General features: G+C 47.6%; 2 protein-coding genes across 10 annotated transcripts in view; one reads left to right on the forward strand and one right to left on the reverse strand.

The window, feature by feature from the left end:
• Nucleotides 1-2,160, reverse strand: part of TTF1 (transcription termination factor 1) — a 33,367-nt gene extending 31,207 nt beyond the window's left edge. For 3 of the 8 annotated variants that reach the window (XR_011533367.1, XR_011533366.1, XM_070595406.1), the window contains exon 1: nt 2,081-2,113. The gene's annotated coding sequence lies outside the window, so the exon portion shown is untranslated. Of the gene's footprint in view, nt 1-2,080 lie in introns of all 8 variants that reach the window. The other 5 variants (XM_070595412.1, XM_070595408.1, XM_070595405.1 and 2 more) reach the window with 2 other exon arrangements.
• A 1,938-nt stretch (nt 2,161-4,098) lies between these two features.
• The window catches only part of CFAP77 (cilia and flagella associated protein 77), a 125,425-nt gene continuing 115,124 nt past the window's right edge, over nt 4,099-14,399 (forward strand). The window contains exons 1-2 of one of the 2 annotated variants that reach the window (XM_070595413.1): nt 4,099-4,217; nt 4,544-4,986. In XM_070595413.1, coding sequence (XP_070451514.1) covers nt 4,792-4,986 — 195 coding nt within the window. In that variant the 5' untranslated portion in view covers nt 4,099-4,217; nt 4,544-4,791. Of the gene's footprint in view, nt 4,218-4,472; nt 4,987-14,399 lie in introns of those variants that run through there. The other variant, XM_008524362.2, reaches the window with a different exon arrangement.

The raw sequence follows: 14,399 nt of genomic DNA on the forward strand, positions 1-14,399 counted from the left end.
CGAGGCTGCTGAGCACCTGAAATGCGGCCAGGCCAAACTGTGCTCTAAGTGTAAAAGAGACATTGGATTTCAAAGACTTTGCGCACGGATGGTAAAATAGCTCACTCATAATTTTTGTATGTTGCTTTCGTGTTGAAATAATAGTTTGGATATTGTTAAGTAAAATACATTCCTAATTCCAACTTCCTTTTTGTTTCTTAACGTGGCTACTAGCAAATTTTAAATTCCCTATGTCGCTTGCATTCTATTTTTCTGGACGGCAATGCTCCAGACAGCTCATTCGTCCGCTCTTCTTACAACAATTATCTCAAATCTCCTTAACTCTCAACGAACTTCTAAATTCCATTCTTCCCCTCAATTGCAGCAGACTAACTTGCCCATGACTTCATACTCTCACACATTAGACAAGAAATATGTCACCCTCCAAATTTAACCCGGCTGCCTGCACCTGCCCTGTCCTCCTTCCCTCTTGCTGCAATAAAGCAAGTGTCCCTTCTCCTGCCAAAGGCCATTTCCTCCATGTGTGCTGGACCTCAAGCTCCTCTTGCACTCTCAGAGAGCCTGAGCCATCAGATGCCCCATCTCTCTCCTGCATTTTTAGCCTCTCCCTCTGCACTGGCTCCCTTCTAGCAACACTCTAACAATTTTTAGTTCTATCTTAAAAAACACAAAAACAACAACAACAAAATGCAACCATCTTCTGACCCTAAAGTCCCATCTACCTATTCTCGTACCTCCCCTTCACAGCAAAATTTCTCTCTTTTTTTTTAAAGATTTTATTTTTCCTTTTTCTCCCCAAAGCCCCCTGGTACATAGTTGTATATTTTTAGTCGTGGGTCCTTCTGGCTTCGAACCGGTGAAACCCTGGGCCACGGAAGTGGAGCCCGCAAACTTAACCACTTGGCCACAGGGCCGGCCCACACAGCAAAGTTTCTTAAGAAACTGTTCTCTCCATTTCCTCACCCTTGGTCCACTTCTTAACCCACGTCTTTGGAGCTTTCACCTCCACTACTCCCATGGTGAGACTACTCCAGTAAGAGTGCCTATGACCTTCAAGCCACTATATTCAAGAAACACTTTCCAGGCCCGTCTTTCAGGACCTCTTAATAACAATGAACAGAGCAGATGATTCCTTTAAATATTCTTTCACCTTACAACAGTTTCTTTCTTTTTTGTAAACACCTCTTAAACTTCTCCCTCTGGTCACCAGAACTCAGCACAACATTTTAAATATGTAGTCACCTCTCGCTAAAAACTTTTTATGGTTTCCCGGTTATTCTTAAGATAAAGTCCAAAATCCTAACAGGTCTACCACGCTTCATGACCTAGTCTGGTCCACGTCTCATTTCTCTCTGGGTTTCAGACTCCCTGCCTTTTTTCAGTTCCTAGAATACACGTTTCCTTTCAGGGAACTTTGCAAAAGCAGCTCCTCCTAGCAGTAACGCTGTTCCTCGGCATTACCTCTGCCCTTTAACTGATCTAAGTTTGAAAGTCACTTCCTCAAGAAGCCCTCTCTAATCGCTTAACTGGGTCGGGTCTCCCTGTTATGCGGTGCTTCTCAACAAGCCAGCTGCTTCCCTGCTGCGCTGAGCGAAGCTGTGACATGATCGGCCTCCTAAGGGTTATGTTCTTGTCCGTCTTGCTCCCACACGGTTCCCAGTGCTCGGTACATATGGAACACTGAATGGATATGCATTTATCCCCACTTACTCGGAACACACCTCTTCCCGCCCTGCAGGCTACCTGCCCAAGCCTGCTCCTGGATTCTCTCACCGCCCTTCGGGCGTGACAGAGACCCTACTGTGCTCTGCTTTGCTCTGGGATGGGCGTTCCGGGGCCGAGAGGGGAGGAACTACCCAGATGTCCGGCTGTCGAGCCTCTGTTGCCCAAAGACCGCAGCCTCGGTTCCCGTGTGGAAGGGCCTGGCGCGGCCGCGGAGAAAACAGGCGCCAGTCGCATCCCTGGAGACCTCAGGCCAAGGGCGGGTCTCCCAGGAGATGAAGACACCACCCACCGCTCGATCTCTATACCGTACACGCATTTAAAAAACAGGAACAACGAAAACGCGCTTTCCACCTACCGTTCCAAGGCCTCGCCACCTTCCTCCCAGTCCGGAAGTGCTGCTGTTGCGGAAGCGGAAGTAGTCGCGCGTCGCTTCCGGCCCGGCCTCCGGCGTCTCGCTTCCATGGCAACACGCCAGTCGCCCCGACTGTGACACATGCGTAGTTGACAGCCCGTTTTGTTCCTGAGAGAGTGGCTGGGGTAGTGGGTAAACCCGAAAACTAAGAAAATAGGGCAGAATTCTTCGATTGACCTACTCATTCATTCAGGCATTCCACTTATTTAACAAGTTTTTGCGGAGCTCCATCTGTAGTCCAGGACTGAACCAGATGGTGAGGTCTCTAGGTCCCTAACCTGAGGAAGACAGATAGCAAGCGAATCAACCAAGATAATTTCAGATTGTCCTATAAGGAAAATGAAACAGGGTAATGTGATGGAGAGCGACTGGGGACAGTGAGTGCTACTTTCGGTGGAAGGGAAGGCTCTTTGTGGAGTGACCTTTGAACTGAGTTCTTAATGAAAAGGGCAAGCAAAGACTTAGGAAGAGTGTTCCAGGCTGGAACAAATACAAAGGCCCTGAACTTGGTTGCTGGAGGAACCGAAAGAAGGCCAGGGCAGCTGGAGCACAGTGAACGAAGGGGAGAGTGGTAGGAGATGACGTCAGAGGTCGGCAGGGCTGCCCGGTGCAGAGTCTGATGCACACAAAGCTTCGATGAAGGATAGAGCTGCAAGGAGCCTTGGAGATCTGTTCCAATCCTCCCCTTTCAACTGAATCCTGAATAAACTTGGCTTATGATTAAAAGTAAAGCTCTTACCTGGCCATCAAGTTGAGGCCAGTATATATACCACTCAAACTTTCAGCTTTATTGCACAGTGAACATAACCATATTGGCAACTACTTGTCTCATTTAATCCTATAACAACCCTCCGTTGTAGGTATCTCTACTAGGTATTATCAGCTTCATCTTATGGATGAGAAAACTAGGGGTTAACGAAACTTGTCCAAAGGGACTTACGTGGCCCAGCTAGGATTCAAACATGTGCTCTTTCCACTACTCCACTATTCCGCTCCTCACTGCACCACCTGACTTCCTCCGTGTGAGCTACCAAGCAGCTTTGATTGAAAAGTGCACAATCTGTATTTCTGTGAAAGTCTGCAAGTGAAGCAGGCTGGAGAAACCATAAGCACGCATCATACACACACACACACCCCCACCACCCAAGGTCTGCTCCAGGCCTTGGACGAGCAGTTGGAAGTCTATGTGCTCTGCTCCATAAATGTGGTGTTGGTGTTGTCCACAGTTGGTATGTAATGCCTTGAAGTTCTGGCCTCTTGTCCATGCAGCTTGCTCAGTGGTGAACCCACTTACCCAGAGCCTTGTAGCTATTTGCACACGTAATGAAAATGATGGATGAATGAACCCACAAAAAACTGGAACTAGAAGGCAGACTAGAGATCATCCTCCAGGTTAGTGGTTTCAAAAGCACTACAACAGTCACCTGGGAAGCTTTTAGAGAGTGTAGAGTCTCGACTTTATGTGGACTGCATGTTAGGCACTATTCTTGTATCACGTTAAAATCCACGGACATGAGAATGACATTGTAGCTATGCCCGAGAATATCCTGTTCCTTGGCAGACACATGCTGCAGTGTTTCGGGTCAAATATGATACTGTCTGCAGATATTTTCAAAATGATTCAGCAGTGAGAGTGTGTGCCTGCTCACACTCACACACATACACACACACACACACACACACAGAAAATGAGGCAAATGCCAAGGACTGGTGAATCTCGGCGAGGTCTATACAGGTTTGTATAGTATTCTTCTTTAATTTTTTTGTAGCTTTGAACTTTTTTCAAAATAACAAATCCAAAGGAGAGGGAAGAAATTTTTAAAATGCAAATTCCAAGGTCCCGTTTCCAGATATTCTGATTCGGGGAATCTGTATTTTCCAACTTCCCTCCGTTCTGTTGCACGAAGTTAGATATCAGCTCATTTAACTCTAGACTTTCCTCGCTACCCATTTCACGGAAGGAAAAAACTGCGGATCCAAGAGGATGACTAATTTGACATCACCCAGTGGATTAGCAGTAACATCGGGCCTGGAATGCGGATCTTTATTTCATCATGAAACTTTGAGCGCTCCATCTCGGGTGTGTGCGTGGGGTGCGGGAGGAGAAATGGGAAGGGGCGGCGAGTGGAGAGGAGGTGGTTGGAGAGAGGGTATTTTGACTCGGAAATCACGTGTAAATGACCCGTTAGACCCCGTCGCTTTTTAACACAACAAATGGTGATTTGGAGGGTTTTGTCACGTCTATTTAAGAAAACTCAAATAGGTGCCCTTTGGCGGCCAACAGTTTCCTGAAAGAAAACTGATCCTCGCAGCCCCGCACCATTGGCGTCCCGTCGCCATGGAGACGGACCGTCTCATGCTTCCTCAAGGGGTGGTCTTGATTTTCTCTCCATTCCCAATCCTCAGCGCGGCACCCAGAAGACGCTCCAAGGAACCAGAGGGCCTTGTGCAGGGCTTTGGAGCTCCTCGCAAAGAGGTGGCCGTGCGAAGTGGGCGCGTCCCTCTCTGGAGGGGGCCCACCCTTCTGTGCCGCCCCCCAGGCTCTGGGTGGTACGGCCCGGGACGCGCCGCAGACCCCTCGGAGGACCGCGCCAGCCCCAACCTGGGAAGCGCCTGTGATTCAGCCCGCTGGCCGACTCCCCGCGACCCCCAGGATGACAGAGACCAACAGCTCCTTCCAGGACCTCACGCGATCTAAGAAGAAGAAGCAGCCGGTGCGCCGCACGGTCAGCCAGATATGCCCGCCCCCGCGGCGTCCCCTGACCGTGGCCGACATCCGGCCGGGCATGGAGAACGAGAGGCTGGGTGTCGTGCGAGATTCCATGTTTCAGAACCCGCTCATCGTCAAGGTGAGCCGCCTACACGCCCACCACCCTTTCGCGCTCGCCCTCTCACTGGGCACCCACGCGGCCGGAGGTTTCCACCCGCCCCGTCAGAGCGCGGCGTTGGGAGCTCCAGCTCGGGTCCACACAGACCTGGATCCCCCTGTGGTCACGAGCAGGTCTCATCGCCACTCTGAGCCTCAGTTTCCTCATCCTCAAAGTGGGGTGATAATGGCGTTTATTAAAAGGAATGAAAGGTAAGATTGAATAGGGTAATACCTGCGGGACCCCTGGCCCAGCGTCTCACACGCGGTAAGCTCACAATGTTGGCTGCTGCTATTTACCCAGGAGCCTGCTGGTGAACCCACAGGGTGACAGGTCGCACGCACCCAGACTATGTCCTGACTCACCACCTGCCAGCTCTCTCAGGGTGCAGACCGCCCCTTCCCTTTCATCTGCGCGCCTGGGCTGCTACTATGCAGCAGGGGTTCTGCATCTCTCCTGAAAGCATCCGTTCACTCGTTAATTTCCGCCCGCTCAAACTCTGATCCAGAATTACAACCCTAAGAGAAAAAAACCCGCGAACTGCTGTCCTAGGAGGCCCGGCAGGCACGAGTGAGGGATCCGCGGTTTCTAACCAGATGCTCTTTTTATTGCGCGCTCGCTCACTTTAGCCTAGTTCCGGACTGGTGATCCCCGGACCCTGGACGGGCCCTGTAAAGTCAAGTTGAAGTTTGGCGCTTAGGGAGGTGGTCATGAAGCAAATTTATCTTGCGCCACTGGAGGGCAGTGTGCTTTTAAAAATGCGTGCAGTTTCCAGATGCCGGAGGCGGAAGGCGCCAGTGGTAACCGTGGATTCAGCAACAATCGTTGAACTGAACGCCACGCGCTGGTTGGAGCCCAGAGGTTTTTGTTGTTGGTTTTTGTTTTCGGGTACAGGGAAGCTGGGCTTTCTTCACATTGTGCTAGAATTAGCTGAGTTAATTGGTTCCTATGAAAACATTGCCTCTCTCTTCTTGCCTTCCCCAAACTATGCTCCTGGGCCAGCACCTTGGGCAAGCTGGCTTATCACACGGACATCCTTCCATTTAATATGCCCTCTTTCTTAGCACACCCGCCGCCCCCCTTCTCCCCACCAGCCCCAGTGGAACAAGGTCCTTTACTTATTTCTAGGTGAGAGGGCCATTCTAAACGGCCAGATGGGGTTCATGTTTCTGGGATCAGGGGAAGAAACAAGTCTCCTACTTCTGATCAGCTGCTTTCCTGTCAGGTCATTGCTTTCACTCAGGCAGTTACTAGTGGGCCAGCTCCTTCCTACTTAAATAAAAAATGAACGGCATTATGGAGTTATTATTCTCCATGGTGAATTAGTAGTGTGTGATGCCCACCCCCAGCTATATATAAGCATATACGTAAGTATATACATACATACATATAGCCATATGTGTTGACATACACACATTTTACATGTATGTGTACATGTATACACATACATGTGTATATGTATACTATACATTTATGTATAATATATAGTATAGAGTATAAGTAAAAATACATACATGTAGTATAAGTAAAAATTTCCCTCCCTTTTTCCTTTTGCTCATCCTGAATATCAAAAAGGACAATATTTGGCCTCTGAATGGCACTAGCTGAACAGCTTTCAGAATGAACTCAGTCCCTGATTTCTGAGCCTGAACTTGGGGCTGGAGAGTGTGCAGGAGATGACTGACCCACGACTGGGGCTTCTGTCTCAAGAGCGGCAGATGTAGAGCAGCTCTTCCCTGGCCGGCAGCGATGGAACCCCAGCAGCAGGGGCTGCGTCCAGGCGCTCTCTGAGGTTTGTGCCCGGCTCTTCTCCTGTCGGGGCAGGCAGTGGGCAGACGGCCTTTTCTTCTTACTTTCCACCTTCAGGTTCTTGATGAGTCGTAAGGTACTTTCCGTAGTAGTCAAGATTATGTGCACATTTCAACATTTACCACCCCTACAAGATTTTCTACCAAAACCTGACCTAAGTAAGAGCTGTGAAGACATTGACGGGTAGAAGGGAGCTTGACTGGTACCTTTTCTGGAATCCTCTTTCCAAATGGGTACATTGAGGCATCTGTGCTGGGCTCTTTGCAAAAGGCAGAGCCTGGGTTAGAAGCTACATTCCCTGACTCTCAGCCCAGAATTATTTTTAGCATACCGAACAGCTTCCTATATTTCAAAGAAAATTTAAAATGTGAAAAAACTTTGGGGTTTTTGGCTTTAAAGAAAAGAAGATTAAAAGTATTCAAGACTGTGGATCCTTTAAAAAATATTTTTTTAATGTGTTGCTGAAATTTCTGTTGAGGCTTGGCTTGTGGATTTCTCCATTGTGGCACGTCAGTTGCACAAGCCCAGGTTTTCTGACCCCTGTGTTGGTGTGCGCCTTCTCATTGTGTGCAGCCGAGGTGGGAGTGCCCTCGGCTGCAGGTGTCTTTAGGAGGATGATTGGAACTGAAGCATATTTTGGTTTCGTCTAAGTCTGAACCTGCGGGTTGCATCTATATTGGAAGAATATAGCACCTTAGAAATAGTCATCTACTCCACCATATTGGAGGGTTGTTGTTCAGATTGTTTTCTCCAGTGAGTAGGATCAGGTTTTTCATTTAAAATGCAGACACACTGCCTGAACAAACCCAACACTGCTATTTCACACCCATGGAATTTACCAGGATGTATACACATCAGTTATTCAAGAAGATGTCTGCAAGATGCCACAGCAACCAAGTGAAAAGTGAAAACTCCGACATCCAAGCAGGTATTTTATCTACAAATGCTCAACAACTATTTGCCTCATTTTAAAGCCAAGCCAACTAGTTACTAGTGGGACTGATTGAATCAACTCGGTATTTTATGTGGCCACAAAAAGACGTAAATATTTTCCATTAGAAAGGGCACCTACTCTGTTGTATAAAGTGACGGGCAGTTAGCCAGTTTTTCTTTAAATGTGACTCTCTGGAAAGAATAAAATTAAATAGAGAAAGAACCCAGCTTCTCCCTGCTTGATTCTCATTTCCCCAGAATTCTGTGACTCAACATAGAATTCTGCTACAATAGCCTTCAAGGCTCCTTCACAGAACCTGTCAGGGTGCACCCTTCCTGCCATCGGAACTCAGTTGATATCCTGTCAATACAATTATAGGGAGAGACTGCTTGGTTTGCTCCACTGACAGCCCTGAATCTTCTGTCACCCTGGAGAGGCAGGCTACATACAGGGGTGGAATTTATTGAATCAAGCATCCTTAGAAAGTGCAAATGATCATGGCACCCGATTTTTTCATAATTTATTACTGACTTTGTTTTTCTGTGGGGGTTTATGTCACAAATAAGAAGTGCATGCGTTGGTAAAATAGAGTCATAAAATTACATCGTTTGGGGCTGGAAGGAGTCTCATAGACATCTAGTCCAATTCCTTTTTGGAGGATATTAAGGGCCAGAGAGGGGAAGAGACTTGTCCAGGGTGCCCCTCTGACCTGGTCACAGAAATGGGATGAGATTCATGTCTTTTAACTTCCAGCCCCCTGCTCCTTTGGCCCTGCAGATGATTAATTAATTAATGAGAACCCAGATGGTTTACATCTGTATAGCAGGCAGTCAAAAAATATTCACCAGTGAATATTCACCAATGATTCAATACCATTTCACTCAACATTCCTTCCAAATTGAGCTCTACTAGTTTCTTGGGATTTGTTGACAACCTAGAAATACTTATTGAATACTTACTAAGTGCCCAGCACCGTCCTAAGCTCTCTTGGGGGCATAGAAACAAGTTCAGAACTCCCCTCTTGCCCATAAGGAGTTAACTATTTAGCTGGGGAGACGGGGTATATATATGCCATATATATATACACACACATATATACATTACATGCACATATGTATTGTATATATACATTGCTCAGCACAGCACTTACCTTAAAGAAAGCTCTCAGGAAACGTTAGCTCTTATTGCTGCACACACACACATGTGCGCGCACACACACACAGATAAGACGACAAGCAATGTCATGGGCCCCCCCCCCCCGTAAGTTTCAAGTGAACTGCACCACTCAGAAGGGTTCACATTTGAGGGGATGACGCCCTGAGCAGGACTTGTGAGACTTTATGAAGGAACAGACCTGGAACTGGAGCCTGAAGGGGGAGGAGGCAGATTCTGATCAGGGCTGGACTGGAGAAAACTCAGCGCTCTGGAGCCGAATGAGTCCGCCCTCCTTAGATCCTGTGTTCCTAGGTTTTCATCTCAACTCTAGTTCCAGTTTATGAGACTCAGCTGCTGAGATCATTATCATTATCATCACGAGGAAGCGTTTATTTAGAGCCAGTGTGTTCAAATTGGATGCTCTACAAAATTAGGCAGCCACACCATGCCCACTAATAGCTGAAGATCTCTAATAAATATTGATGCTGGCAAACATAAACGGGTAGATAGAGACAAATGCAGAGAAGGCGGGCAGACAAACACACAGCAGTATAAATATCCCTGCGTGGGTCAGTATTTTTATTATGTTTGAGTAAAATGTGAAAATGTTACATTCAACTTTATCCACTGAAGAGAATATGCCTCTGATTGCTCAAATCCTTTTACATTCAATTACAATTTAACAGCAGAAAAATAAAACGTTAGGAACGGGGATTAAAAAAGAGCTGCTCATCCTAATGGCCTGGTCTCCGCTGGCCAGTGGGTATGTTTCATTTTGCTAGGGAAAGCCCTGCTTTATCTGTCCTTGCAAATCTCTCCTCTGGTCCTTTTTTCTTCTTTTAAAATCAAAGCATCCCTCTTTCTTGGTGCCCAGTCACATCCTGAGGTGAGCCAGCGAGCGAATGGAGGCTGAAGCAGTGCCCAGCCCCGCGGCCATTTCTGAAAGCCAAGCTGCTCCCTCGCAGGCTTTTCCCCACCGCCCCAGGGGTAGCCGTTCCCACAGAGGAGCCCGCCTTCCTCTTTGTCCCTCTGGAAAAGGGGTGCTTTGGCTTTGAAACGTTAATGAAGATAAGACCTCGGAATTTGGGTTCCTCTGGTTGCACTCAGCCGCCTTCTGATGACGTGGCTCTCAGAACACTGGGGTGGATGGGGAGGCTGGTCCTCCAGGAAGGATTTTGAGTCTGGGCAGAACAAGTCAGCAGTCACTTCAAGCACCTTCCAGGGCCTTCCAGGCTCAAGTGTTATTCAATGCATAATTCAGGCCGCTTTTCCTTTACTTGGAAAACAAAGTTTTCTTGATTTACAACTGGCTCTGTGGACAAAATTTCCAAATCCTATTTTCCGTCACAGAGGTTTTCAAGCTGTTCAACAGTCCACAGAAGCATTGGAGCTCTCATAAAACGTCCAATTCAAACTGCTTTTTAAGAAAATGCACCTTTAACTGTTTACATAGTATAATAAAAAGAAAACTCTATGAAATGTATTCTATATGAAATGCTAACACTGGGGACCACCAACGCATTGGCTATGCTTTGCGTTAACTAGTTTGGGGGTGTTAGTCCTGTGCTTGTGCGGGAGCTGCTGTGAATGTGTCACAGACAGCAAGGATTGTAACCAAGCACAGGTCTGTCTGGACTTTCAGGCTGGGTGAATCCGTTCGTGTAGGACCGTGGGGGATGCGCTCTGCCATGCCCCCGGGAGCTGGGCTCTGTTAAACCTCAGCCCCATCTGTCGGGCTGTGCCGCTCCTGCTTCAGGACCCTCTGGCTGATTGGGCAAAAACAAACGAAGGCACAAACAGTCACAATCGTACCACTCTTTGGTTGGTTTTCGTGTAGATTGTAAATGTTGGGTGCCTCTCATCTGAGTTTTGTATTTGTAAAAAAAAATAAAATAAAAGCGAGCATTTGTTGGTCACTGGTAACAATTCTACTTTAAATGACGTTGTTCCTCCACTGCCCTTCCGAGCTCACGAATCAGCGCAAATGAGGGCCGTTCAAACGATTCCAGGCTGCAGCTATCGTTTTCATACAGCCACGGCAAATCCAGCAATAAGTTGGTTGCCCGGGCAGACGTGGCGCTGCAGCCACCTCACCGGAGAGAAAGGCCAGTGTAGTGGTGTAGATGGCAGGCTTCAGAGCCAAGTGGATCCGGGAGTGAATTCTGTCTCAGCCACTTTCTTGCTGTGCCACCTGTGCGCTCACTGACCTTTGAGCCTCTGTCTCCTCTCTGTAAAATGGGGTGAAAGTAGTTGGCGCCTGGCCGTGGGAGGGTTGTGAGGATCCAATGAGACAACGTGGGTGTGCCAGGTCCAGGAGGGCACTTAAGAAGTGGGCACTTTTGTCATTTTCCATTATCCTAATTCCAAACATTTATCTTCCTCAAGACAAAATAGGAAGGTTTTCTTATTCTCATCAATAGACTTTAAGTAAATGTTATAAATCTGAACTTATAAAATAAACTTATAATGAGACAAATCCCCCCAGGTGCTTACTTTTTCCTTCTTTGTGCTCTTGTTAAAAATACTGTCGCCCACCCCATCTCCTGTTTCCTGCAACTGTGTGCTCTGGAGCAGGTGGGCGTGCCCTGGACAAGGGTGAAAACAATCTGCTTTCTAGCTCTCTTGAGGGTTCTTGGGTCAGTGGCTTAATTTCTGAGCCTCAGTTTCCTCATTTGTAAAGTATGGGTGCTAACACCTGCCTTGCCTACTTCTCAGGGATGTGATGAAGACTGATTTAAATGAGACACTATCTTATGGAAGAGAGCATGTCATTCTAGCATTAGACCAGTGGTTCTCCGTTGAGGGGGGCAGTTTTGCTCCCCAGGGAGCATCTGGCCATATCGACCATATGGAGATGTTTTTGGTTGTCACAGCTGGGGAGGCGGCTGCTCCTGGCATCCAGTGGAGAGAAGCCAGGGATGCTGCTCACATCCTACAATGCACAGGACGGCCCCCCAGACCCCAACAGGGAATTATCTGGCCCCAAATGTCAATAGTGCTGAGGCTGAGAAACCCTCAACCAGAAACAAACACACGGAGAATTCATTGCTAGTTCACCCACGGTCCAGGGTCTCTTGAAGACCTCATATAAAGATAATAGAAATGAGACAGTTTAGTTTTAATTGCTTCTCTATCCGTCGTTCGCTTCTGTCTCCCCCTCCCATACATTTTACAGCTATTTTAAATCCCCCTTTTGAATCCATTTCCTTTCCCTTGGTGATATAGCTTCCATAAGTTTGCTGGCTTTTGTCTGGGGCTTGTCTATCTCCAGACGCACCCACGTTGCAGTTTAAAAAAAATAAGAAGCATTTTCTGCAGTCCACAGAGTGTGGCTCAATAATTCATTAGATAAACTAGGGAGAACAGGGGCGGGTTTTTTGAGAAATCACTGGCCGCTACATAAGCGTTCTTGCCCTGGTGCACCACCTTCCCACGGTTTGGTTTGGTTTGCTTTGCTTTGCTTTGCTTTGGTTTTTATCAGCATGAACTCATCTAAGACTTAAAAACGGCTTTGATGTGACACCCCAGAAATTAAACTCGCAGTGGGCCAGGGCCCCATCATAGTCCTGACGCTCTCATTGTGGCCCTAAGCACAGCATTTCAGGGAAGCAAATAAATGTACTTTATAAAGAAAACAGCTGTATTTTTCCACCCAATAATTTAAAGGCACATCAGGGTTCAGTCAAAAAACTGACTGACGTGGGTCATTGAGCAGAAAGGTCAACATGAGTGGCACATGGAGGGAGCACGTCCCACCAAAAGCATTTAGAAAACAATACGTATTTGGGAGAGCAATGAACCCGAGGCGTACAAGATACATTTCTTTGTGTGGATCAGAACCTTTGGTGTTTGTCCAAAGGAATGAAAGTGGAGACTCAGAAACTCTTTGATTTAAAGGTATAGCATTCCTGAGAGGCTGCACCACTGCCAGGTGGCTGGCCATTTGTAACCAATCGCACAGCGTCCGAGCTGCCTCGCGCAGCAGAGAAAAAGCCCCAGTCAGTGGAGGCTCAGAACCACAGCACCCACAGAGATGGGGGGCACCCCAAAAGACATCGAGAGAGGTGATCTTATGGCCATAGCATTTCAGCTGAGGGAATTAGAAATTTGCTGTCCGCTTGGTTGGTTGATTTTACCGGGCAATAGTGAATTTGGCCGTGTTGCCACATTAAAATGTCGTCTTAATGTTCCCATTCTGTAGAATTGCACTCATCTTTTCCTGCTGTGTCCCAGGTGACCTTTAAGAACAGAGAAGTCGGCTGTTTATTTGTTTATGTATTTTTGGTGTGTGTTGGAGGCTGTTAACGAACCCCTCAGTGAATGAGCGAATATTTATTGAGCACCCACAACGTGAGAGGGACTGGTGGGAACATGAGAGGTTTCAGAATTCGTTTCCAAGGAGTTTATGGTCAGGTCAGGGGAGAACCAAACTTTGCACCTTAAAACCAGTGACCAAAGTTATTGAAGGCAGAAGGAGAGGTGATGAGAGGTAAGTGCCTTACTTAGGAGTGAAGGCGGGAGCGGCGGTGGAGCGCTCAGGGCAGTGCAGAGAGCTTGTGCACCTGGGCTGGGGCTGGAGGACGAGTTGGATTCCAGTGGGTGGATAGGAGAGGAGGGGGCACCTGGAGCGGGGCTGGCCTGAGCAGTGGGACAGCATCTGAAACAGGCAAGGTGTTTTCAGCAAGAACTCTGATTCTGTGAACCCTATGAGATGCACTCACTCGCTCCATGCGTGAATTAACAGGCACTTTTGAGCACCTACTGTGCACCAGGCATGGAACTAGGCATCAAAGATACAGGGTGAACCAACCTGGATATAGCCTTTGCCCTCAAAGAGCTTACAATCTAGTAGACAGAAACAGGCATAAAAACAAACTGCAAAGTTGTCCAGATGCCGTGACAGCCATCTGGATGGGATCCATGCTCAGTGCTGAGGGCAGCGGTGCCTAGATGGGGCGAGGCAAGGGAGAGTCTCATAGACTAGATGGCTTGAGCCAAATCTTGACACAAAGGTTAGCAAGTGTGTGTAGGGAGTTGGAGAGGTGGGGGCAGAGGGGGATCCAGGTTTTGTGCGGCCTGAAGCTGATGCAATTTTGGAATCTCTCTTTAAGAAACAGAATACACAATTATAAATAATTTGTAAATTAAGTCCAGAATACACAATTATAAATAATTTGGAAGAAGCCACATGCAAGGAAGGACCCTGAGGCTAAAGTTAGCTTTAGTGTAAATCAACTTTTGACTGGGGAGAGAAAGCTTTCTAGGAAAAGGGATAGCGTGTTTAGTGGGGTGGAGGGGAGAAAAGTGCACTGGCTCACCAGACTTGAGAGTCCTCAGTTCCTCTCCAGGCTATCATTCATTCATTCATTCAATCGGTAAGCATTGCCCACTTCCCCTGGACCAGGCAAACCAAGCCCCAGGAGCACAGCCATGAGCTCACAGTCTACTGCACACTCTTGTTGACTCTGAAACCTTGGGTGGGTCCCTAGATGTCTCT

The sequence above is a fragment of the Equus przewalskii genome, chromosome 26, assembly GCF_037783145.1.
Source record: "Equus przewalskii isolate Varuska chromosome 26, EquPr2, whole genome shotgun sequence".
Classification (NCBI taxonomy): Eukaryota; Metazoa; Chordata; class Mammalia; order Perissodactyla; family Equidae; genus Equus; species Equus przewalskii.